This window comes from Amborella trichopoda, chromosome 4 (assembly GCF_054954075.1).
Source record: "Amborella trichopoda isolate Santa Cruz 75 chromosome 4, AtrichopodaSantaCruz75HAP2 v2.0, whole genome shotgun sequence".
NCBI lineage: Eukaryota > Viridiplantae > Streptophyta > Magnoliopsida > Amborellales > Amborellaceae > Amborella > Amborella trichopoda.
The window spans coordinates 52,298,851-52,326,733 of record NC_142339.1 but is presented as its reverse complement, the minus strand read 5'-3'; the positions used below and the strand labels follow the sequence as shown (position 1 = coordinate 52,326,733).

The 27,883-nt window shown below is 35.5% G+C and overlaps 2 protein-coding genes across 3 annotated transcripts; both read right to left on the bottom strand.

The window, feature by feature from the left end:
* Positions 1–1,226: 1,226 nt before the first annotated feature.
* Positions 1,227–9,775, bottom strand: LOC18422071 (putative fructokinase-7). 2 transcript variants are annotated; one of them, XM_006826802.4, is made up of 7 exons: positions 9,513–9,775; positions 8,105–8,322; positions 7,147–7,359; positions 6,823–7,020; positions 6,560–6,697; positions 4,988–5,104; positions 1,227–1,511 (listed from the first exon to the last, which is right to left on the bottom strand). In XM_006826802.4, exons 1-7 carry the CDS (start codon positions 9,706–9,708, stop codon positions 1,380–1,382), a joined length of 1,212 nt encoding a protein of 403 aa, XP_006826865.2. In that variant the 5' UTR covers positions 9,709–9,775; the 3' UTR covers positions 1,227–1,379. The 2 variants fall into 2 exon arrangements, with proteins under 2 accessions (XP_006826865.2, XP_088721739.1); XM_088865613.1 differs by lacking the exon at positions 1,227–1,511 and adding an exon at positions 4,394–4,690.
* Positions 9,776–20,490: 10,715 nt separating this feature from the next.
* Positions 20,491–23,160, bottom strand: LOC18422098 (WUSCHEL-related homeobox 1). The gene is made up of 5 exons (XM_020664104.2): positions 22,823–23,160; positions 22,403–22,678; positions 21,872–22,183; positions 21,326–21,414; positions 20,491–21,118 (listed from the first exon to the last, which is right to left on the bottom strand). Exons 2-5 carry the CDS (start codon positions 22,608–22,610, stop codon positions 20,825–20,827), a joined length of 903 nt encoding a protein of 300 aa, XP_020519763.1. The 5' UTR covers positions 22,611–22,678; positions 22,823–23,160; the 3' UTR covers positions 20,491–20,824.
* Between the last annotated feature and the right edge of the window lie 4,723 nt (positions 23,161–27,883).

Sequence of the window (27,883 nt, the reverse complement as noted above, 5' to 3'; positions counted from 1 at the left end):
CTCTCTTTGGCTAGAGGGTAATGAAGTAACCGAGTCCAAGTCGACTAATTTGAGTTCAAATATTGATGACACACATAAATGCCTTCAATTTCATGGACTTAGAATCAGTCCGAGTTTCTGAACATTTATAAGAACATTTTGATATTTTTTGAAACAATAAATTGCCTTCATGGCTGCATTCAGAAGTGTTACAACGAGGCTCTAATAAGCTGGACATGTGTTTCATGATTTCTCACTCATTTTTAACCACTAAAGCAGTTTGAGTGGTATATAGAGAATCACTCTTGGATTCATATACAAGACCTATGATGGTTCAGTCAAGATGCCGCTGGTGGAATTAGTTGTTTTGAGCTTTTCAAAACTAAATAAAACCTAAAACAAATAGTTTAAAATTACAAAATATAATAAGAAATGTTGTCAACTTTGTTAACCCACTTATTCAATCAAAACTACGACCAACTAAAACTAGTCAAAGAGTATTTAACTAGACTCTTTTCACTTTGAATTAAATTGGCCAAGGCCCATATCAACAATCCAAACATTGGACTCATTGATCTGGTCCGGTCTTGATAACTATAGTTAGAACCACAAATTTAAGGCTGCTACCTTGCAGATTTAGTTCGATCGTGATAACTATACTTAGAACCACAATTTTAAGGCTGCAAGTGAGCTTCCAACCACAAACACTAACAATGATCTAGCATAATATTGTACGGCACGTTGTCTCAAGTCTCTTTAAGAGGTTTTTCATTTTTTTTTAGTAGTTCAGTGGGAATTGAACTCGAGATGTATAAGCCACTAAACAATTAACCCTGAGCCCAATTCTTAAAAGGGTAAGTCAAGGGGATTTGGGCCTCTATCCTTTGATGAGAAAGGAGTCTGAGACTTCATTCATGGGGGACGGTGGTACTGCCACCAAGGCTCCATCTCTCAAGTCTCTTGCAAAAAATTATTCACATCACCTTCGTACATTATGTCCCAATGCTGCATCATCTTTGTTAGTCAAGGAATCCAAAAAATTATTCACATCACCTTTGTACATTATGTTCCAATGCTGTATCATCTTTGTTAGTCAAGCAATCCAAGACTGATGTATAGATAAAAGAACGGGCATTTGACCAAAACAGAGTCAGGAAATAAGATGGCATTGAATTAGAGGCTTAGGCACCTAAAAATAGGGCAAAAATTTAGAGGTTTTTCAAGACCTTTTGTGCAAAAAATGCATGTACCAGGAAAGCCTATTAGGATTATAAACCATTTGATACCTGTTAACAAAAATATCCAAATGAAGCACGTCTAATGTTCCATTTTTGTTGTTCAGGATGCAAAATTACAAGAAATTGGAGACTGATATTATTACAGAATCAAGGTAAGAATATCTAATCATATTGTGTCAATTTATCGAGCACCGCCTGTCGTGTAGGTAAAGCAGGAATAGCTCCTCTCTCCGTGACTGTTATAGCTCCACAAGCATTTGCAAATTTTAGAGCTTCTCTTAATTTGTCTTCCTCCTGTTGTACAAAAACATTTAGTCAAAATAAATGGCAAAACTCATTCACATAAGTAGTGGGGAGAATTAATTACTCGACTCCAATAAAGTCAGAAAATGAAGGCTTGAAATGGAGGGATCCTGTCTTTCTTTGAATAATATACAAAAAGAACCTGGAAACTATAGCTGGCAGCCAACAGCAAACACTAAATAATTTGTTTATTATAGCCAACACGTATCTTGTCTCAAAATATTTTTTTAAGGTCGGTTATCAAAGAGCATCTGTTAATGAACACCATTGTATTGCATGCTCTCACAGTTTCTTTCCTTTTTGTCAATGTATAATAAAAGAAGGAACATAAATATAAGCCAAGTAACCTGGTAGACCACACAGAAATTGAAAATCTATATTTCTAGATCTGATCAAGAGCGAGGAGACAGATGATGGATACTTACACTGGTTAGCGTCTCTGATATTCCATTTCTCAAAAATTATGGACCATTTTGTCTACACAGAGTGCCGCGTCACTGCCTCTATAGCGAAGAACACAACCAACTTGTAAGAGTTACTGGAATGAGGCACTACCCATTTTTAGCTTGAGTATGCACATTAATGGGATGGGGCAATTGAGGTATCCTTATGTTGAGCAAAGAAACTTGCAAATTGGCAGCTCCACTTTGGAAGCATGTATCAGGATAGAGACAATGCATGTTCTCCCTTGTAATCAGGAGAGAGAAAATAAACAAAATGTACCCCAAACTGCCGGTGAAACCAAAAGAATAACAATAGACCAATGTAATTGCCCAACTGGGCCGTAGCACAAAAGTAAAACATAAGAAGTGCCTTTAAGAACAAATTTATTACGACTGGAAGATTCACCCAATGCAGCTTCAAAAGTAAATGGTCTTTCAAACTTTGATAGCCCAGTGTTTGTGATTTTATGACAACATAAAAGTGCACCTGACTAAACACAGATCATGTTTTGGTGTCTTCAGATATCTTAAGCTATTCAAGTAGTCACACCAATTACCAGTATTTATGGTCACCTAGGAATTAACATAATTTTGTCTTGGATTAACAGGGTTGCACTCTGTTCATACTTTGGTAGAAAATACACCCCAATTTGATGTGATGAAGACGAAGTCAACTTCACTGCTATCAAGCAGAAGATAGATTAGTAGCACAGATCTCCTGTACATAGAGAGGGCCGTAGGTCTTCCACTTCAAAGTTATGGCTGAAGCATAGTTTAAAGCACCACATTCAACCATCTCTAGAATTATTTACCTAAACTATGGAAATATCTCTATGCCCACAGAACACCTATGAAATATTACCGAATAAATAGTGGAAAATATCACACAACAAATCTTCCAGAATGATCCTCAAGTTAGCCGCCCGATATGGTGATATTCGCCTTTGTATTCAAATGATTCTAGAGTTTTTAATATCATGCAAAATGTTCCAACAATGATTCTCAAGTTGGCTAAACATTTGACAGTCCACATTAAGCTCAAATTATCCTCAAGTTTTCATTCTCTTTTTCTTTCCTTTTCTTCTTCTTTTAGGTGGGGGGCCGGGGTGGGAACACTATATTAAGATGCATCTTCATGAAGTGAACCTCAAGTTAGCACGGCAAGTCGCAATCCCCTTTTGAATGGACTAAAGATGTCACGCCCAAATTTGTATCTCCCTAATCAGCAAAAAGAAAGGACTGACCCCATTCCTCTTCCTATTATTTTTAAAAATTTGATTGTTTTCAATTAGCCTGACTAAGATAGTGTATATGGAATGCAAGTTTAATAATAATAGGAGCAAAGAAGAGGAAGTAGCTATGATTGAAGGCAAAGAAATACCAAAAAGATAGCACTTTTGATATCTTGGGTCGATAATCCAAAAAATTGGAGAGATTGAGGACGATATCGCACATAGAATTAATGTTGGGTAGGCGAAGTGAAGATATGCAACCAGAGTTTTATGTGATTGTTGAAGGGGAAGTTCTATAGGACAGTTGTGAGACCGGCTTTGCTTTATGGGGCAGAATGTTGGGCGGTCAAGAAAATATATACCCATGGGATGAGTATAGCTAAGATGAGGATGTTGAGATTGATGAGTGGCAAGACAAGAACGGATGAAATTCGAAATGAATATATTCGAGAAAAGTTAGGTGTGGCTCCAATAGGTGATAAAATGAGAAAAAGTAGACTTAGGTGGGCTAGCCATGTGCACCGCAGACCCAGTACAACACTTGTTAGGATGTGCAAGTTGGTTCAAGTGAAAGGCTCAAAAGGGCAAGAGGTAGGCACAAAAAAACATGGTTGGAAGTAATGATAAAAGATATAAGGACTTATGGTATCACTGAAGGTATGACCCTTGATAGAGTAGAATGGTGGACCGGGATTCATTTAGCCGACCCTAAATAGTTGGAAAAAAGCTCTGATGATGATGATGATTGTTTCCAACTACTAAATCAACATAATGTTTCAACTAGCAAGTAGAACTCGTTTCAAGCAGGAAAATCTCACCCCCAGTCAACTCGACAAGTCAATTGACCAAGTCTCATAAATGAAAAATTAGAGCGTGCCCACGTTTTTCATTTTGATATCTTTCTATGTTGATTTGACCTATAAAAGGTCCTAGTAATGTATGAGTATCGTGGTATTCTTAGATGACAAGCAGAGTTCGAGTCCTATTATAGATGCTTTACTTCATATCTTTTTGGTGGCTATTGGGTTGCAATTTTGTTCAAGTTTTGAACGTAGGTTTAAGTACCATAATCGAAGAAACATTTCATATATTATGCGATGCAAACTACAATAATGTGCACTTAGAGCAGACAGATCATTGATATTTATCATTAAGAAGGAAGAAAAGGAGACATTCTCAAGCGATACTTGGAAACATATATGAGAACCACCACCCAAACTATTTAATATTAACATCATGAAATATACATTGCTATCATCATCATTATCAACATTTTAGCCTTTTCTCAATTAATTGGGGTCCGCTAAAAAAATACAATGCTATCTTCAGATAAATCCTTTACAATGATCAATATAGATCACTAATAAAACAACTTCAAATAATATTCAAGAATAGTTGATGGCAGCTTCAAATCCCTTAAGTTCGTATCTAGTGACAGAAGTCAATTCGGGGAGATCATCAAACAATATTATATGAAAAGCCACGTAAGAGCCTCCTGCAACATTCAATTCCAAGAAAGGAAAACCAAAAAGAAAACTTTTCTTGAGTTATTTTTCCTCCAAGAAAGACTGATGTGCTAGTAACAAAGTAGTACTGCATCTTTTAAGAGCATCCAAATGAAGTGAATTCAGTAACGGTAAATTACAACCATGAAGCAATATGCATTGGCTCCATACCAAAGGAAAGCTTAAAAGGAGCATAGCCAAAATAGACAACCAAAATGAATGATAATGAATTAAAAGGGTTTCTTGGCTCATACATATAAAATATTTTATGGAGACATAGGAAATACCTTGAGAATGGAAATATCAGTAGCCAACTGTGACAAAATCCCAGCAACAAAGGCATCTCCTGCCCCTGTGGTGTCGATAGCTTCCACACTCAATCCATTAACCCTCCCACTGAATTCCTGAAAGATTTAAAGAGTTGTCATATTCTTATACCCCATACAGATAAAGAAGCGCAGACATACCATTGTGACAAATGCTGATTTTTTTTTTTTTGCTAATCGATAGTCGGATTAAAAAAAACTCAAATAAAATGTACTGTCTCATATCCACCGATATGCCACAGATTTTCAAACGTGAGGGAGTAAAACTGACCCTATTGAAGAAGAATCTACTGATAATTAGACTCTTAGCTGTGCAAATATGCATAGTTTCACTTATTATTGTTGCACTTTAAGCAATTCGAATGAACACTGAAGATCCCTCCATTGTTATCTGGATATAAAGCCTTAGCTATTAGAAATTAGATGTATTTTAATGCCTTGATCGTGTGACCAAATATTTTAAAAGATCATATCTTGCATGTACATCTGTTTCTGCCAAAAGAGCGCATTAGAAGCATAATGTTCAAAAGACAGTATCCATTACTTAATCTTCAACTCGATGTGATAAAGTGACACAGTAGTATGTCCCGAAGTTTATACAAAAGCAGATTCAGCATTTTTATCTGTTCTAGCTGAAGTTTTTAGCTTTCATAGAGGAAACATCAGTTAGGCCATTTTCCCTATATTGCATATATATATATATATATACATATATATATATATATAGAAAAAGCTGGGGTTAGCCCACTAGCTTATATGAACATATGAGCCCAACCGCCCAGATTGAATCTGGGTCAATCTAACGATCACGGATGTCTAGTAGTGCTTGAATTTTATTTTATTTTCTACAAATCCAAATCACTTAAAATTTTAGGTGTGTGTTCTTCTCATCAAGGCACACCTAATAAAAATATTAAAAAAAGTATTCATGAAAAATAAAATGACAAACATACTCCCAAAAACTTTTCAGGGGTATTTTGGTCAATTTATTTCATGTAAAATATTTTTTTGATATTTTTTGAAGATTCACCTATTTTTGATGAACACGCGCCTAAAATTTCAAATGATTTAAATTTGTAAATAAATAAATAAAATTCAAGCACTACCGGACATCAGTGATCGTCAGATTGGCCCAAATTCAATCTGGGCCGTTGGGCTCATATGTTGATATGAGCTTGTGGGCTAACCCCAGCTTTTTCCTATATATATCTATATATATATATAATCATTCCTATTCCTTCCAGTTCATTAAAAACTCTTAATTTACTACTCTATCATTGATAATCCTGTTATTGAAATACAGAATCCCACAGAAGACAAATTTTGCAACTGTTTATGGCTAATTGTTGTTGCCATATTCAAAGAATTATTGACATGAAGAACAACACCAAACTGCAGTCGTAGACCCATAAGCACTTATATTTATGTGCACAAACTTAAAAAACAGGTTGTTTAAAGAGATCGATAAGACTAAACATAAATTAAGGTTCACCATAGCAATTAGAAAATGCAGAAACCAACATGGCTGCTCACCTTAGTGAAATATCTACATCCATTTGGCCCTTCAGTTACAAGAAGCAATTTGTGATTTGGACAGAACAATTTCCGAACCGTAGAATCATCATAGGGATCTTGTCCATCGGTCAAAAATGCAATCTCTTCTTCACTGGTCTGATAGCACAAGTTAATTGCATATCAGAAATTTATCACAGATGTATAGCATGCAAGTGGTGGTCAACTGAAAGCAAACATATCCTGTACTTGGCAACTATGACAAGTTTGAAAGCTGTAGGGACCTTGATTATATCTGCAGTGTCCCATATGCTGAATATTCCCTCTCTGGCACTCTCAGCAGATGGCCATAATGGAAGTCTAAGATTTGGATCATATGAAAGAAGTGCTCCAGCATTTTTTGCAGCTTTTATAGCAGCAATATGTGCGGACTTGGATGGTTCTGATATCAAACTGATAGAACCATAATGCAGGATTCTGGCCTGTTTCAAGCAAAGAAAAAAATGCATAAAACTAACTCAACACCAGATTAAACCAAACAGTTTGCTATTCATAAACTAGTGGAAGGTAGTTGCCCATTGTCAATCCAATACAATAACTTTTCCTACCTGTGTAATGATATCTAGATCAAGCTCTGATTCCTCTAGAAGCATATCAGCACTAGGATTACGATAGAACATGAACTCACGTTCACCATCGCTTCTCAATGTAACAAATGCTAGTGCAGTGCGAGCACCAGGATCAAAACGCAAACCCTTGTTGTTAACTTTGTTTTGCTTCAGAATATCAGCAAGCATATAGCCAAACTCATCATCACCAACCTGTGATTTCCATTGCCGAACACTTAAAAATGAAAAGTGGAAGCATGAAGCAGCCACTAAAAGTATGAAGAAGTAACAAGTAAACAAACTTTTTAAACATACAGTCAATTCTGATGTTCTTTTTTTTTTTTGGAGAATTAATTAATTCTGATGTTTATGAAAACATCTATAATTAATAATATTTGATGAGATGGGGTTACGTGGAAACTTCCAACCAGGAATCAATAGAAAATAAGTACATAAATAATTTTGTGCGCTGAAGGCTAAAATCTCTCATTGAATATGCAACCCTAGCTTTGCATTAAGTCACTCATGACATGAACTTATGTAGGATGAAACACTGGTTTCTTGCTAGAATCATTGCTTACAAATAGCAGTATATATTCAATAGTACAGTGGATAAATAAATACATAATTTAGTGTCATTCAATGGCAATGAAGTCTAAAATCTGTCATAGCTACACAAGCATTGCCTCGGAAATAACGCTCCCTTTGACATAGATGTAGCATGGAATATGATATCCTGAGGATGATCTTAACTTAAAGATTTTATATAGTAATAAGTGCAATGTGCAACATAAAGAGCCGTAACATAAACTAAAAGGGAACTGAGACCCTTCTTAACCAGTAAATTAGGAATTTTTCTAATAGACATTCTTCATCAAAGGAAATTTCAACACAACTACGCCTAAATGAGTTAAGGATTTTTAGTCTTCAAGTAAACTAACATGCTTTAAGGAAGTACCTTCCCAATAAAAGCAGATGAACCACCAAGTCTGGCAATGCCAACTGCAACATTGGCAGGTGCTCCTCCAGGAGCCTTCTTAAACGCAGGTGCTTCAGCCAGTGAAAGTCCATTGATAGTTGGGACAAAATCAATAAGCAATTCTCCAAAGGAAACAACCAGTGATGAATCCTTTGACTCAAGAACATCAGTTACTTTTGCAACAGCTCTTGCATAGCCTACATTCGTAACAAGTATGTAAACAACGCGGTAAATATAAACATGTGGATAAAGAAAAATAGAACATGATGAAGCAGTGTTATAACACATTAAATGATACTAATATGCATGTAAAACCAGTAGGTTGGACAACAAAATGAAATCTATACTCGCTTTGAAAGGCAAGTTTCTCATTGAAAATACCTACTTCAAAACTGATGTGAAATTGTGTAGTCAGAGCATTGCATTATGCATGGAAACCATAAAAAGATATGCAAGGAAAAGGACATGTATGTTGATATGCATCGTTATTAATGTTTCTCCATTCAGTACAGTATAAGAGTACTCTCTGTTTACCCTCTCTTTGTGTACTTGTATATCAACAATAGGATTATATGCATTTTGATTTGTCTCTAAATTTCAATTTTCACATGGCATCAGAGCAAAAGGTTGAGGCTTCCACAAGCAGTTGAGAGAAGCTACGATGTCAAAGTTTCTGTAAAGAACGTTGATGTAATTTGTTCCGTTGGAAATAGACCAAATGTTTTGTCCTTCATCTTCAATTTCTGTCTTTCCACTTAAATAGACTTCTGTAAATTAACAGGCTCGGTTTATTACACCCAACCATACTTCAATTTCGTTTTAGGGTAATCCTGGAGGTTTACGGGAACCATGATGGGGAATATGCTACTCCCCCATAAGCAAGATCAATTCCATGGTTTCCTATTTATATACACTCCCATTTCATATCAAAAGTAGATTAAAATTTCGTTTATTACACCCAACCATACTTCAATTTCGTTTTAGGGTAATCCTGGAGGTTTACGGGAACCATGACGGGGAATATGCTACTCCCCCATAAGCAAGATCACTTCCATGGTTTCCTATTTATATACACTCCCATTTCATATCAAAAGTAGATTAAAATTTCATCGACTGAACTCCATGTTATCAAGAGATAGCATCAGAAGGATATAAGATCCAGAAAAGGAGCGGACATCACCAAATCAAATAGAATAAGAAGGGGAAATTTAACAACAGGGCAAAAATTTAAGCAAGAGCAGAAACTTACGCAACAAATAGGCAATAATACCAGAGTAAATTCTTGGACATCACATCATAGAACAATGAAAGCCTCTGAGTCTGAGCAAATTATGAACAAAACAATTCGAGGAGCTGCATTTTTCAGGAAAATAAATAAATTCCACACCTTTTGTTCTCTGTGGAAGAAGAAATGCAGGTGTCTCTCGAGAAATCAGCGAAAAACAAGAGGAAAAGCACGATCCCGTCGAATTCTTTGCAGGAAAAGAAGCAGAGGCTGAGAAATTGTTTAACAAGAAACTGTGAGAATCGCCTCTGCAGAAGTGGACGCCATTGAAGGAAAGATTGGAAGAATAGACAGCCATGATCCTGAGAGAGTGAGTGAGTTCAACACTTGAAATGGGAAGAGATTGAACGAGGAAAAGCCCCCCTTCTTTCTGTACAAATATATGATATGTTACTAAATCTTGTCGGTTAATTTTTGTTAGTTTGGAGAAGGGGCGTTAAAACCGATCGAGGAATCGAACAGTGCCTCAAAGCTGTTGCTTCTTACTGTTTACCAAAATTTTTGAGGGGTTTAGGCTTCCTTGAAGGGTCTCGGCTTTATCGAAACAAAGTAGAGCCTCGCCTCACCTCACCTCACCTCACCTCGAATTTTTATCTAGAAAGTACTCTGGGTTCTACAATCAAGTCAAAAGTGAATGTAAAATTCGAAGCTAAAAAAACGGTACAGATCTTACATGAACTCCTTATTTTTACCATGGTATAGATGATGCGTTACTATGCACACGATTTTTAGGTCTTAAAATCCTAGTCTTTTTCCCCAGACGATCGATTTCAAGGTTTCTGGTCACCAGAAATGCAAATTTGGATGACTTTTTTGAGTGAGGCATCACTCATTTTGAGAGAGCCGCAGCCCTATCAAAAAAAAAATTTATTTAAAACAATCCCATAATATGGCCCGTGATAACGCCAAGAATTTAGGTTCGGACAGCTAACAAAACATAGGAACGCATTGGCAGAAGGTGCTGCGTGTCGGTAAGGGTACGGATATTCTCCAGGGCGGCAGGGGCCATGGTATCAGCTTTTCGCCAATTTTTTTTCCATTGAATGAGCTAAGGCGAACGGAGAAAGTATACTGTGTGATCCATATGAGCATCGATCTCTGTGGTCATAACTCACTCCACATCTAGTAAACGATGAATATCTAATAAACGAGAGTGAGTACAAGCCATCACGTGGTCTGGTAAGTCTAGGGGTGGGTAACCCGCTAACCCGACGGGTTGACCTGATTTGGGTTTAGTCTAGGTCCTATTTCTAAACCCGATGGGTAGGATCAGTGTTCGGAAGTAGAGACCCAACATTAAGTTAAGTCAAGTTTGGGTTTAGGTTGATCCAAACCAACCTGACTTTAATATTTTGCTTCTTATTTTTTATTGTATATTTATATAATCTATTATTACTTCATTAAAAATTTCTTATATATTTTTAAAATAAACTATTCTTGATATCTTAAGTTGATAATTCAGAAAAATAGAGACGTTGAAAAAGATGTCACGCATAGAATTAGAGCTGGGTGGGAGAAGTCGAGATGTGCATTTGGAGTTTTATGTGATCGCCACATACCTATGAAATTGAAAGGGAAGTTTTTATGAGATGGCTATGAAACCAGCCATACTTAATGGCATGGAATGTTGGGCAGTTAAGAAACAACATGTCCATAGAATAAGTTTAGCTACGATGAGAATGCAGAGATGGATGAATAACAAGACAAGAAAAGATAAAAATCGAAATGAATACATATTACGGAACTTAGGGGTGACTCAGTATGCTTCGATGGATTGGCCAGTGTAGTTTAGACCTAATACAATGCCGATTAAGAAGAACGATTTGGTTCAAGTGGAAGGCTCTAAAAGGGACAAAGAAATACCCAAAAGGATATAGATGGAAGTAGTGAAAAGACATACAGTGACTTATGGTCTGACTGAGGGTATGACCCTTGATAAAGCAGAATGGTGGAATGGGGTTTATGTAGGCAACCCCAAATAATAAAGCTCTAATGATTATGATATTTTTTATACAACATAATTTTTAGGGAAAATTATATAAATATTCGATTTATTTTCTGTTATTACAAAAATATCTAAAACTTTTCGTTATTACTCATATGTCCGTTTTTAAACTTCATAACAATTCTTAAAAAAAAAAACAAAACTACTCATTTTTTGTTTTTCAAAAACCGAAAATTTTCTCTCTCAATATGCAATTAGATTATTCCTTCTCTAAAACTGGTCCAAATCTTTTATTCCTCATATATAATACAAGGGTGCAGTTTGCATACGGATGCATCCGTAGGTGTAGAGGTAAGGTGCACCTTTAAATTTTATCATGGTAAATAATTTTCATGTAAAATGTTTTTAGGATTATCTCAAAATCTATTTTTATATCAAATTATAAAATTTTAAATTTAAAAAATGGTTAAAATCAAGTAGATCTATAAACATATGAAAATCTTGAAAATGGATGGTGTAGATAATATGTTGTAAACTGCACTATTTCTGAGATTTAAAATTTTTTCATTTTTCATGGTCATACATGTCGATGTCGAGATGATCAATCAAAGGATTTTTCAACATTAAAACTACCTTTTCCAATGGATTTTGAGGGGCATCCGTAGTTCTACATTATAAGGTAGCATCTTTATATAACCGTTTTTTTGTAATATAATACCCACGTATATTACTATTATTCAAATGGTGTATTGGTAAAACTATCCAGGTCTCTTCAAGAGGTTTTAGTATCAAATCTCACCTATTCCATCATGGTTGTTTTTTTTTGTTGCTTTTTAATAAAATAAAAAATCCATTTTTTTATTAAAAAAATTAGATTGCACATAGCAGGACTCAAACCCTTAACGTGAAAGTGCAGAAGCATGCACGATATCCGACAAGCTAATTCATCCCCAAGTTTAAATATTTGGGCATACATAATATTGATAAAAAATCGTTACACAGGCTGAGGCCAATTAACTTGGTCGAGTCCACAAACAATGCAATTTGATTTTTCAAAAACTGAAATTTCTTAAATTTTAATTTTTGAAAAACAAAAAATTGGTATTTCTTCTTTGTAAAAAAAATTTGTTATTAAATTCAAAAAATAGACATATGAGTAATAATTGAAAGTTTTAGGTATCATTTTCGTAATAATAAAAAATAAAACAGATATTTACATAATTTTTCCTAATTTTTAATATATTGTACTATTATATAATATTTTTAGAGTAATGATCCTATAGGACCCTCCCCTACTTATGTGTGTAGGACCCCAAAGGATCTCCATTAAAGTTAGCACAGATATCTAAAAAAGTTATCATATGGGTGTAGGACTTGACCTTTCTATAGATCCATACCAACTTTAATGGTGATATTTTGGGAGTCATATACACATGGGTGGAAAAAGGTCCTATAGGATCTTTTTTCGAATATATTATAGCTAGAAGTGTAAAAGGACTCTTCGGGAGAAAGTCTCTCTATCTTCCCTTCCACCTTTTTGCTGTTGTTGTTGAGAGTTAGAGGCATAAATGATTGAGAGAGAGAGAAAGAGAGAGAGAGAGGGAGTGCGCGTTACGAAAAATAGGTAATGCATTATCTGCTCGGGTTTGGGTTCGGCCTTGATCCACTTGATCTTGACCGGACTGAATTTGAGTTTGGATCCGAGTCCAAAATGGATCTTATCAAGTCAGGTCAGATACGATCGAGGGCAACCCAATCCTTTTTTTTGGGGTAATTCAATGGGTATTTAAACCACCACGACCCAACCCCTTTCCCAAAAGTGGTAAGTCAATAGGGATTTGGGCCCTTACCTTTTGGTAAGAATGGAGTGAGAGACCTCACCATGGGCCTCGGCAATACTACCACAAAAGCCCCAACTTGAATATATTACTATATATTAAATACAAATAATACTAATTATGTGGTGTAAATAAATAAAACAATTTTTATATATTTTTTAGTTATAAATCTACCCGAAACCGAATCAAGTTGAGTCTATTTCTAACTTAGACCTAGTTGGGTCAAGTTGGGTTGGGTCAATCCGGTCATCACTCGCTTCCACCTAAGTGCATTGTTCCCTGTAATTTTTTTAAATAAGTTACTATGAATTTCATTCACCCATGATGAGTGCGTAAGCATGCTCTTGCCCGAGCGTATTGCATATCTGAGATCCCTAATCCCATTTCCTAATATATTTACTCCCTCTAACTGAAGTAAAGGCTTATTTGTCCAAAATTGAGAACCGCTTTATAAACAACAGTGGATAACCATTTCCCAAAAAAGAATAGATATTTGGTTCCTAAACATTTGGACCGACCTATGTTCAATGGGAAGACATTTTCAATTGAATAACTGAAGTGGAGAGGAGGAGCAAGATATTCAATGGTTAGAATCTAGCAAACGAGAGTGATTGTGACCTCCTTATAAAAGTAAATAGTTTCTTTGTATATTTTTTTTATCCATCTTAGTACAATTCTAGATTCCAAAGAGAACAAGTTCTTTGTTGTTGTTTTTTTTTTCTTTTTTATTTTTATTTTTTAAAAAACTATTATTTAGGAGCATTTTCAGTCCATTGACTATTTAAAATGTATCAAAACTAAACATGATGCAGATGTGTTCCCACGAAATTGGGCTAAAAGAATGGTTGTACAATGCCTACTATCTAGTCGCTCACACGAATAGAGCTTTATTCTTTTCCATTACTTGAGGGCGTTTTAGTGGTCTTGATGCGAAGGAAAAATATTTGGTGTTAATCCAAAATAATATTTTTAAAATCACATAGGAAGCTTATTTTATCTTATTGAAGATAGCGAAGTACTGAATTTTTTATTCCAATTAAAAACTATATACGGAGTTTACATAGAGTTATCACCTCTCCTTTATGGCCATGGAGCAAAAAGGAGAGAAAGGGGTATTTAGAGCATCTGAGGCATACGAGCGAGTATGCACAAGGCAGTGTGCAGGAGTATTTTAAAGTACCTCTCATGATTATGCAGACACGAATCCGATATAATTCCCATACGTGTCCGGTGATTTTATTGATTTTCAATAGCAATATGTATCAACACGTTATATAGAATTCTTGCATTTCTTTTATAATAAAGGGCTCATAATTGCATGGTAGAGAGTATGCTCCTCATTCAAGTGAGCTCAAACTCGAATTGTGGTGAGTGGTATTTTCTTTCAATATGTTTTTATAAAAATGTGTTTTAAAAAGATTAACCTTTTAAAAAAAGGTTGAACCGGACTTCAATTAGCCGGTTTGGATAAGAGAACTGGTGTAGCTTTTATTTTTAATTATTTTTTATTTTTTATTCTTTATTTTTTAAAATTTTTTATTGGTCAGTTCACTGGGCTGGATCACAAATCGAAACCGATTTTCTGGATGGACAATCCATTTCATCCATCCGTATTGTTAAGCCTTGAAAAAAAATAAGACAATAACAACTGAAGCCATAAAATGTTGCTACCACCAAGGGGAGTGTGCTTATGTATGCATGATAAACTACAAGAAAGAATATAATTTGAAATAAATAGATTCGGGAGAATTGTGACATGACACCAATAGGTGATAAAATGAGAGAAAGCAGACTTACGTTAGTTGGTCATATGTGGCACAGATCTAGTACAACACATGTTAGGATGTGTGAGTCAGTTTAAGTAGAAGGCTCGAAAGGGGCAAGGGGATAAGCTCAAAAAGGTATCGCTAGAAGTAATGAGAAAAAATATGGAGACTTATGGCCTCACTGAGGGTATGACCATTATCAGAGTACAATGGTAGACCATGAATCATATAGCCAACCCCAATTAGTTGGGAAAAGGCTATGACGATGATGATAATATAACATAAAAATAAATATTTAATTTTAAAATTGCTTTTTAACCTCCAACTTCCTTCATTATGGGCAATATGCATTACCACTAACAAGAAAAACAATTTTGTGCAATGTAATGTCTAAACTGGTATACATCATTATTGAGCAAACTATTAATTGGGATTTTATACAATGAGACCATTTATCTTAAGTATAAGGAGATCACAATTACTTACAACCATTCAATGTAAAATCTGATAGCTTGGGTGTATCACAAAGTTTGAGAAAATTTCTTTTGAACTTTGAGCGTGGTCAATGAATTAAATGCAACCACCCAAGTTCACTTCCAATGATCAAGATTAATAGTTACCACCTTGTATTAAAGGTAAATGGTCGCATTATATACTTTCCCTTATTAATTTTACTCAAATTTTAAAAAGCATTATTAAAAGGGTGTGGTTTCCATTAGGTTGCAACCTTAAACAATCATAATATGGAATTTTTGTGTTAAAAATTATTAGGATTATCGTAAAATCTATTTTCTTCTTTCATTATAAAATTTTAAACTCCAAAAACGGTTAAAATAAAGTAGATCTATAAACATGTGAAAATCTTGAAAATGGAAGGTCTAGATAATGTGTTGCAAGATGCACTATTTTTGGGACTCAAATTCTTTTTTATCTTTTTTCATATTCACCCATCTCAATATCGAGATGATCAATTAGAGGTTTTTTTCAAACTTAAAACAACATGGTTTTTTGAGGTGAATCTTTACTTCTACATTTTAAGGTTGCAATATTATATAACCTTATTCTCTATTAAAATAAATGAATATTTTTTTTTTAAGTTTTACATATTATAGTTGAGTATTGATCCTATAGGACCCTCCCCCACCCATATGTGTTGGACCCCAAAGGATCACCACTAAAGTTGGCATGGATCTTTTGAAAAGTTATCACATGGGTGTGAGACTTGACTTTTTTATAGATCCGTACCAAATTTAATGGTAATCCTTTAGAGTCCTACACACATGGGTGAGGGAGGGTCCTATAGGATCATTTCTTATCATAATTTTAGAATTATTTTATAATTTATGTATATAACAAATTATTTTATATATATATATATATATATATATATATATATAAGTGTACTAACATCTCGGGACCATACTAGCTTTTATGGATGATGTATAATACTAGTGTAAAGGGAGCTTGAGGCGCACTTAACACCATTGGTGTAACTTGGGTGGTGCACTAGGCTAACCAAGATATGTTAAGCTAACTAGGGTGGGGCGAGTTCGTCCATTGAATGACCGACGATTGATGGTCGACGCTCGGTTGGTGTGGGTCGAGTTGGTTGGGTATGTTTTGGAACATCACCGAACGCTGAGTCCATTGAAGGAAGAAAGGGATCCATCGGCTGTTAAGGACAACCATATGCCTGGCCGCTAGCCTATTCAAGAATCAACCCCGGCCGGGTTCGGATCCACATCAAATTCCATCAACTAATTGTTGAAGATATGATGAGACTTTAACTTTAATTATATAGTGATTGGACCTTTATTGACCCATCTCCAAGGAACTGGGCTTCCAAACTTTACCTTATGGCTTGGTCCTGCTCAAATTTGATAAAGGAGGCTCTCTTAGGCCTAAGATCTCATGGGTAATTGGAATGATATTCCTAGAAGCCATGTACGAAGCTTCAACAAGGTGGAGAATGCAGATATATCGAGGCCTTATCATCTAGGGTCTAACATGCCCTAAAAGGCTTTGCAACTGGTCATTGGATAGCTCAGTGAGATCAAGCTTTGGGAATATTTATTCAATATCATCATAAGCCCATTAGTCAAAATTGGTAGAGTTTTGATAAGGAGTTATACCCCTTTGTGAATCACCATTTATCAAGAGGCCCCAGAACCCGTTCTTGAGAAACCCCACCAAATGATATTGGAATGGGGTGAAATTTTCCAATATTTTCATATTAAGACATTATTACCTTGCCATCCAAGTTTCATAAGGTCTGGATGCCACTTGATGCATCTTCAAATTCATCTTCCTGGCCACTAGTCCCAAATCTATCATCTTGGATTGGCATGAAACTTGTTGGATGTTCCACATGATAAACCTATTTCAGATTATTTGGAGGCAATTTGATATCTTTTCCATTCTCAGAGGCAGCCATGATTCGTGTTCACCGGCTACTAAAGAACTGTTAGTTAGACATGACAGCCTCCAACAAGTAAAACCGGGATTTCTCCGAATTATAAGGAGTTTTTTTATGGAATTTGGAGAGAATGTTCAGCACTAAAATTAGTCCCCGTTCGCTCACTCTCTAATCATTAGCCCCCGTTCGCTCTTTCGTGGAGATTGAAAATTTTAATGGGAAATCCATGATATGGCCTGATTTTTCAAATTATTTTATCATTTTTAATTTCTTTGTGACTTGTAGTCCCATTTGACTCGAGAGTTGCTTGTCTCGAATTTATAGAATTGGAATAGTCCAACTTTTAAATGCTGAACAATTGTATGTGTCGAGTGAAAAGCAAATGGATATCCCCATTCCAACTATCATTATTGAAAGGAAAAAGTTTATATCAGTTTGGAACCTTATAACATAGAAATAAGGTGATTAGGTAGAAAAGAGTGTTATAAAGTTTGAAAGCTTTCCAACTGATCATCTCAATTTTGAGATGTATGGTACAAAGAAAAAATAAATAAATTTTAAGTTCTAAAAAATAGTTCATCTTATAATAAGTTATCTGGGCCATCTATTTCATTATTTTAAAGGGTTTATATATATGCTCAATTAGCATTGCATTTAGGAATTCAAATTTTCTAAATATTGTTGAACATGGATTTTCAATCCATCGTAAGGTTTCCAACACCGAACTATATCTTTCGAAAAAATTTAGGGTGCACCTCACTTGCATAATATAAAGTGGACACCTTATACATACCTCACCATTTTTAAACCTCTTGGTTTGTTCGTGAAATTTACCTAGCATTCATTTAGTTTAGGCTCTTGCCATTGATGTCTCCTACATATGTTAAAAGGTTTGAGGATCCTTTTGAAATCATACTCCATTTTCCAAAAGCACGTTTGGCGATCCTGAATATATTTTGGTGGAAGTATTTTCACATAAAATGACTCCCCCCATATAAATTAGGTGTGAGAGCTTTTTCACGCTTTGTTTTTTACAAGAGATTTTTTTTTTTTTTTTTTTTTTTTTTTTTTTTTTTTTTTTTTTTTTTTTACTGATTGGCTGCGTGGGAAAAGGTACATTGGGACCAATTGGTGTGAAAATTTCCGACACCTATGTTTTTATATTGGGAAATACTGGCATGAATATATTTTCATCCCGTAGCGGTATGTGTGTTTGTTTTCATCTCTCGGTTTGTGTTTTGGAAATTGGTAGAGGTGGCAAAAAGATACTTTGATCCAAATTTCTAGAGGACAGATATGGACGGCTCGTGCCAACTTTATAAGCCTTTCAGTGTTGTAGCCGAATTTTAGCACCAACCCTGTCATCAGTTTTAGAGAGAGAAAGAGAAAGAGAAAGAGAGGGGACCACAGCAGAAAAAGGGGGTACGCCCACGACCAGGGGCGCGTGAAACCCATGCTCATAATCGGCGTTTTACGTGGTGGTGTGATCCCAAATCCCAAATCCCAAATGATGATCTCATCATATCATCCATCCATCTATTCATCAATCCATGCATCACTCTTTCCTAACTCATTCCCTTCCCCTTCCTTCCCTTTCTTTTTTCCTCCACGTCTTGTTATTGTTACTGTTCCCGACACTGACATCTCTCTTCTTTTTCGCTTCCAAACTCAGAGCGGACTTCTCTCTCTCTCTCTCTCTCTGCATCACAACAAGCTCTCCAAACCCCCTTTCTCTCTCTACAGGTCCAGGAAATCTCTATCTACTCCAATGGGGTTTTACGACTTTCTCTCCCCTAAATTTCCTGCTCGCCTCTACCATGCCCTCTTTCTCCCTCCCATAAGCATGCCATGACTCTATCTCTCTCTCTCTCTAAATCGGTATTCGACCATTCAGGAAAGCGAACCTGGATTCACCCGAACAACGTGCCGAGTATCCCTATTTAGTGTTTAAGCCAGGGGATTTTAAAAAATTTTAAAAATAAGAAATTTATTTGGCGCAGTTTAGAAAATGATTTGGCGATGAATACTTCTTTTATGTTATTTTATCTTTCTTGGATCATCTCTAAAATACCTCCAATTACAAATTGAATTGATTTATTAGTGGTTTCTTAATGGAAAATTAGGTGAGAATGGAAAAAGTAGAACTTAGGTGGTGCTACCACCACCACCCAACCCCATTCACCTCATTTAGATGTATTTTGTTTACTGGGCCGCAGGTGGTTTCTATTTTTGAGACTATCACAAAGATTTTCAGTATCTAAACTACATTCTCGATACTATTTGAAGGTGCACTTTGATTGTTTAGATCCTCGATTCTATACAATCCGCATCCTATTTTTTAACCTAAGAGGTATTTTGTTTAATTTTACTTCAAAACCTATTTTTTAAATTCTAGAGATATTTTGAATTTTCCAACACTTTTTAACTTTGCTAAACCCTACCCCTCTCAGGTCGGAGTTACGTGGACCTCGGTCCCAGTTATTGGACCACGCAGGCTGAGCCCAAGGCTGAGTTCCATCGCGAGTCATGGTTTCCGACAGTGCTCTAGAACCCCTCCAAAACTCTCTTTGTACCCTTCTTTCTACAGGCGGTCTCCATCGCAAGCTCATTCTGTCTACACACGCTCTCCAAAGTGTAGCTCCGGGACCACAAGGCCCCTCGCACGGCTGGCTAGAATAAAAAAGAATGTGCAGCCGCCGATGCCCCACTGCCAACGTGCAGCAAAATCTCAAAACTCCTGCCCTGCCCTGCCCCCGTTCCCCATATCTAAAACACTAAACCTTTTGCACAGTAGTGAAGCTATCATATCAGAAAACAAATTCCCCCTCTCTTTCTCTCTCTAACCCAAATCCCAATCATGCCATCCCTCTCTCTCTCTCTCTCTACCCTAATCCCCATTCCCCCCACCCCATCGCAATCCCAACAGAATGTCACCAGGCCTAGGGTTTAATACGTCCCCATCCTCCACAACCCTATGCCTATAATCTACATTTCCGAAAACAGGGTCTACTAAATAGCTGAGACCTCTTTGCATTGAGCGGAGAGATCCTCATTCCTTTCAAGTCTAAAAAACATTAATGTGATTTATTTTTGGTAACCTTTTCGGCCATGGGGATTTCATGTTTAACCTTCTTCCACCATGAACATAGTATATAGAAATTGATAAAAACAGTACGTCCAACTTCCAAGCACAAAGCTGCAACGACTAAAACATCTCGCTTTCCTTTGCCAAATTCAAAGAAAAAAAATGACAAGACAGAGAGAGAGAGAGAGAGAGAGAGCTCCATTAAACATCTGAATGCCTTTCTAATTCTATGCCCTCTTCCGTGAAAGAACAAAAATAAGAGAGGTAACGAGAACCAGGACTTCACTAGAGAGAGAGAGAGAGAGGAAGAAGGCTTCTCTAAAAGGGTGGCATGGCTAATGTTTCTCGCATTTGGAGATGGGTTTCAATTCTTCAAAGGAAGAAACTCAAAGAAGTTGCAGGGCGATTGCTGGTTCGGAGCAATGGTGGCGGCGTTGCTCTTGGCTTGAATGACCGAATCGCTGGTGAGAGGAAACAGCTGAAGAGTCTCAACCTCTCCCTCTCTATCCTCACGAACATCAAAACCAGAGCGTTGAGATGCATTTCTCTCGCCGAAGAGCTCAGCATAAGTGCTTTGAAATTTGGGAGCAGTAGTGTTGCCAGTAATGGTGAAAGTGGGTAATTGCACCCATTCTTCTTCTCTCTCTAGACCGCCTCCCTGCACAAAAAAACAGCATGTTTCACAAGGAGAGCCGACAGGAAGGAAGTAAAGCAGACTTTTTGAGAGACCTTTTCCTTTTTGCCTCTCCATTTTTTCGCTTCCCAATGGAAAAAGCTCAGTTGCTTTGTGCCTCTCCTTTATTTCTTTTTTGGTTAAAAGCTAAAAGAAGTATGCATTCATAGAAGAAGGACATCGATCATTAACCTCCGTCGTCCGCATGGTACAGCAGCTTGTGGGCGCAGGCGCCCAATTCTTGCTCAGTTCCAACCCTCCCCACCTCCTCCCAAATGAATCTGATCACAATTTATGTCCATAAAAAAAAGTAGCAGACCCAAAAAAAAAAAAAAAAAGCTTTAGTATTCATCAATAGAAATACACGTCAAAGAAGTAGATCATATGCATAAAAAATCGTAAAAGAAATTGTAAAAAGAAAAAAACACTAGTATTCAACTAGAATAACACACCAAAAAAAAATCAGCATCTGTTTTCTTTTCTTTCTTTTTTGCTCTTTTCGGACCTATTGGTATTCAGCAAGAATCATGCATAAAAATAACGCATGTATTTATCAGTAATACAACAAAAATATGGGTTTTCTTATATATTAAGTATTTATATTCATGAATTTACCATAAACAAAACACTGGTATTCATACACCATAAATTCGTTAATATTTATGAAAAGTTTATTTTGCTTGATATGTAAAGATGTAAACTCACTTCATTAAACTAAACCAACACGCATTAGTTTACCTTGTTCCTTTTTGTCTTGGCTTTCGAATTCTCTACAAATGCAGGAGCCGAGCTCCATGGCCGCTTCGATTCTACGGCGTCTCTTCTGTCGCTCACGAGCCTTGTGGTTTTGGAACCAATAGAAAACGTTTTTGCCCTCAATTTTGCCATAGCGGCGGAGCTGGCCTGTGATGTATTGGATCTGGTCTGCCGTCGGTGTGCGTGTGCCGCGCCTGTACATTTCCTCCAGCGTCCGGAGCTGCTCCGGGGTTGGGTTCCACCTCGAGCTCGTGGGCTGAGCCCCCGCGTCTCGCCTTCCTTGATCTGATCCTCCTACTCGTGAGATTCAGGAGTTTTTAGTTAAATAAAACACACGACCAAGTTTTAACAAGAATGTGCATGCTCTCTCTCTCTCTCTCTCTCTCTCTCTCTCTAGCACACAAGCCCTAAAAACCAAAGTACAATCTCTCTCTATCAAGGGAACGCACTCTCTCTCTAGCATTCTATCTCTCTAGGACATAGATCTATTGAAATCGAAGAATCCTAACTTACCAGGAAGATTATGGGTGAAGTACTTGTCCCCCTGCGAGTGACCCAAAAAGGTGGAACACGAAGGTGATGAAGTCGAAGAAGAAGCATTTGGGAAGAGGTGGGGTTTAGGAATAAGAGGGCGGAGCCTCCTCACAGTACCACTACTATAAGAAGACGATGACTCCGACATATTTAGGCTACTGCTATCACTGCAACCCATCATCCACATCCTACAATCAATCACCAACTAACAAACTGCTAGCTCCGTGATGATGATGATCAGCTTCGAGTTTGAGGCTAACAGGTTAAACAAGAAAAACAAATGCAGTGAGAGCTAGAGAGAGAAACTCACATCTCACTGATGAGAAGAAGATAAAACCAAGCGTTGTGAGCTAGAGAGAGAAACTCAAATCTCACTGATGAGAGGAAGCCCGATATCACCTGAGGTTACAGTCTAGCTTATGTAGTAGCATGTGTAGGGTGTTGGTAAACGCAACGCAATATGGGTTGACTGTTCAATCTTTAGAGAGAGAGAGAGGGAACAGAGAGGTGTGTATTTCACAGTTCACAGAGAGAGAGAGAGAGAGTGTTTTTGGTAGAGAGAAAGAGAGAGAGAGAGAGAAAAGGGTTTGTGGAAGGAGGCTGGGAAAGCGAAGCGTGGAATTCTGGGAGTCATTGGAAGACGCGAAGCAAAAACGACATGACGATCATAAGGCCTATCATAAGCCTCATCACTTGCCCCCTCTCATTTAATGTACCACCCTGACTCGTGCCTTTCACACTTATTCTCAATCCAAACTGCCCTCCCTCCTTCTCTCTCTTTCTCTCTCTAACCCCACTTTTTTCCATTTCCTTTGTCTTTCCCACCACGCATCTTTGCAATGCACGGATTTCCCTCTCCCCCGCCCTGTCCCCCTCTTCTCTCTCCCGTATGTTTCAAACCCAACCCCCCCTCCCCACTCTTTTTTCTATCTCTAAATACTCTTCTCCGTATGTTTCCAGGCTCTACTCCTCTCTCTCTCTCTCTATATCTATGCTTTCTCTCTCTCTCTTTATTTTCTCTCTCTACAGTGCATGGGACGCTGATATCTCAGCGTACAAAGGAGTCGTCACGGATCACCCTACTTTCACCATTTCTATAGCCCCAAAGGGGCCTCGATTTATTCAAGCAGTAAAACCTTGCTTCTTTTAAAAATGCATGCTTCCTAATTGAGTATTGCCTTGGGATATTCAAAGTATGCCTATTAAACCTGAAAATGTTTCAATTGTACATGCTACTATCTTATTTACATTTTTTCAGCGCTTAACATTATGCTCCCTCAGGACCATGGTTTTCTTCTACTCCCTCGATCAAATGTCCTACATGGGAACTTTTTTTTTTTGTTGTTGTTTCAATCTGCTTAGAGAGTGCAATAGGAAAAGTTTAAGACTTTTTTTTTTTCAAGTGCTTAGAGGGTGCAATAGGAAAATTTTAATTGAAGTTAATCTATTTGTTAAGGAGATTATATCCCAAAACTAGGGTCCTAAAAGTAATCTTGGGCGGGGTTTCACCCGACTGAGTAAATGCACAGTGTACACCTGAGAATGTTCGGATTTTTCTTTTGGATGGGTATATACGGACTTACTTAAATGCATCTTGATGAAAACATATCCCCCAGCATTCTTCATATCTTATCACACAGTGGGCAGAGGTTTTGTTGTTACGCTTTAAAAATCAATCATTTTAACATACCAACATCATGATTCCAACCTATTTCCTCGAGGAAAAACCATACATAGAGCTTAGGCTCTAAACAATCAAATCAGAGCCTACCTCCAAAATTTTATGTTAAATATCCTCAAATTGATCTTTTTGACATGAAAATTAAAAAATATATAGATTTCAAGTTTTGAAAGTGGTGTATCTTGTAATGTTTTTTTCGACAGTCAATTTTAAAAAATTTCAAGTTTTCATAGATCTGCCCAATCTATACTATTTTTTAAACTGTAAATTTTATAATTAGATATGAAAAATATATTTTAAAGCCATCATAAAGATCTTCAATATTGAAACTACATTTCTCGACACTATTTGAATATAGGATCGACCTTGATTGTTTAGAGCCCCGGCTCTATACAAACCACACCCATTTCTCAAACTCATTGTGCATTGCACACTTTGTTATTAACTTATTATTATTGCCTTAGAATTAGTGATAATGTAAAGACTTAAGTAGAGTATGAAAGCACAACAGATAACGGAGTCAGTGGCTAATCCGATAGTGGACTTCTGGTATCGAGTTAGAAGAATCGTAGAACCACCTCGCTTAATAAATGTTACGGATCTGAAAACAAAGGCCAAAGGCCTAATTAATGCATGGTCCGTATTTTTGCAATTTTATATCTCGTTCCTTTTTTTTTCTAGTGGGTTTTTATTCCAGTTTTGTTTTTCATTCCATATTCCAGTAATCAAACAATTTAGTTTTTGTTTTTGTTTTTGTTTTTTTCTTCTTCTTGTTTTTTCCATAAGAACCGGCCCCGATGTTTCTATTTTTCAACCATATTTAAAAGCAAAAAAATTACTGCGATCCAATATTTCAAATGAGCACATATATTATGTTCCCTCGGGGTGGCCTACTTGGGAGGATAGTTTGCTTCCTCAGTCAGATGATTTACTTGGGAGGATATTTTCAATCTGAAATTTTGATAAAGACCTTAGATTCCTCAAATGATTACTCTAAAAAAATAAAAAAATTAAATTGAGTTTTTTAATACTTGGATTTCACATTCTAAAAATTTGATAGTTTCTATACAATTTTGAGACATTATTTTTTCCAAAGTGTTTAAAAGGTGCAATTAGAAATTTTTATTCCCCAAAATTTGGGGTCCTAAGAGTAATATTAGGTGGGGTTTGACCCTATGAAGTAAATGAACAATAATACTCCCGAGGGAGTAGAATATCTATTGGCATCTCAAATCTTCGTATTGCACTTTATTTGACCTTTTGTATTATATATATTATAAAAAAAAAGCTAGGTTAGACTGCTCCCACTATAGACCATTTGATAATTGACTCAACAAAGGGTGCAGTTGGCATACGGATACATCCGTACTTATAGAGGTAAGGTACACATCCAAATTTTTTCATGGTATATAATTTTGATGTAAAATGTTCTTAGGATTATCTCAAAATTTATTTTTATATTTAATTATAAAATTTTAAATTTTAAAAATGGTTAAAACAAGTAGATCTATAAACATATGAAAATCTTGAAAATGGACAGTGTAGATATATGTTGTAAAATGCATTATTTTAGATACTTAAAATCTTTTTATTTTTCATGGTCATACATCTCGATCTCGAGATCAATCAAAGGGTATTTCAACATTAAAACTACCTTTTCCAATGGTTTTTTGAGGTACATCCGTAGTTCTACATTATAATGTTGCATTTTTATATAAACTTTTTACCTCAATAAATTTTAAATATTTATATACCCTTATTTTGTGATACAATATATTTTAGTAATGTTATTTTTTGTCATTAGGAGGGGTATGACATCATCCACATAGAATGTGACTTCACCTACATGGAGCACACTAATGGCAACTCTATATGGCTAATATCACATCCTTTCTAATGACCAAAACTACTCTTACTGAAAAAAATGCTTCGTGCATAAAATAACAATATATAAGTGTAATACAATTATAAAATGCTCTATAATATGAGCACCGTAACAATGCTATATATATATATATATATATATATATATATATATATATATATATATATATAGAGAGAGAGAGAGAGAGAGAGAGAGAGAGAGAGAGAAATTAACCCACTAGCTCATATGAACATATGAGTTCATTTGAGCCCAATGGCTCAAATCGAATATGGGCCGACCTGATGGTAACGAAATCATTTCGTATTTTAATTTTAATTTTTTTTTATAAATCTAAATAACTTGAAATTTTATGCATATGCTCTTCAAAAACAGGATAATCCAATAAAAAATAATAATTTACAAGAAATAAATTGACTAAAATACCCCTAAACAGTTTTAGGGGTATTTTGGTCAATTTATTTATTGCGAATTATTTTTAAAATATTTCTTTTAGGTGCACCTTGATGAGAAGAATGGACACATAAAATTTTAAGTTATTTGGATTTATAAAAAATATTAAAATTCAAACACAAAATTAGGTTGTAATCGTCAGATCGGTATAGATTCAATCTGGGCCATTGGGCTCATAGTTCATATAAACTAGTGGGCTAATATCAGCATTATATATATATATATATATATATATATATATATATAAGGTTGCAACCTTAAAATGTAGAATCACATATGCCCCTCAAAAATATATCGAAAATGTTGTTTTAATGTTGACAAAACACTCTAGCCTATTATCTCGATATTGAAATGTATGAATATGAAAAAAAAAAGTTTTTGAGTCCCAAAAATAACACATCTTGCAACAATTATCTAGACCGTCCATTTTCAAGATTTTTATATATATCTACTTGATTTTAACCATTTTTAAAATTTAAAATTTTCTAATTAAGTATGAAAATAGATTTTAAGATAATACTAATAATTTTTTGCAACAAAATTACAGGTTATGATAAAATTTTAAGGTGCACCTTAATTGGATTGTTTAAGGTTGCAACTTTATAGAAACCGCACCCTATATATATATATATATATATATATATATATATATATATATATATATATATATATATATATATATATATATATATATATATATATATATATATATATATATATATATATATATATATACTTTCCTACAGCATAGAAGTTCTATCCTCCCCCTACCATTTAGCCATCCAATTTTGATAAGCCACTCACCGTTTGATCTCAAATCCGATATCTCAAAGTATTTTATTTTTAATTTTTTTATACAAATTGTATGAATATGAAATTTGGTACATGTCATCTTCTTATTGGGGCACTCCTATAAAAAATATTAAAAATAATTTTTTGATAAAATATAATGATCAAAATACCCCTTGAAATTTTCAGGGTTACTTTAATCATTTTTATTTATTGAAATTATTTTTTTTATATTTTTTGCTAATGCGAGTTTAATAGAGAAATAGACTTCCAAAATTTGGTGTCAAAATAGTTTATAGAAAAAAATTAAAAATAAAATAGCGTAGAGATGTGACATTGTGTTTGGGGCAATCTTAGCCCTTCATTCAAAATGGACGGTTAGATATAGGGGAGGATAGAACTTCTATCTTGTAAGGGAAGCATATAAAGCTTGCACATATATATATATATATATATATATATATATATATATATATATATATATATATATATATGTGTGTATGTGTGTGTGTGTGTGTGTATATGTGTGTGTGTGTGTAGAAGACACTACAAAATGCTTACAGGCGAAAATGAACAATGATTTCGCATATCTTCATCACCATCCAAAGTTTATCGCACGGTCATGATTGTTTGGTAGTATTTTATTTTTCATTTT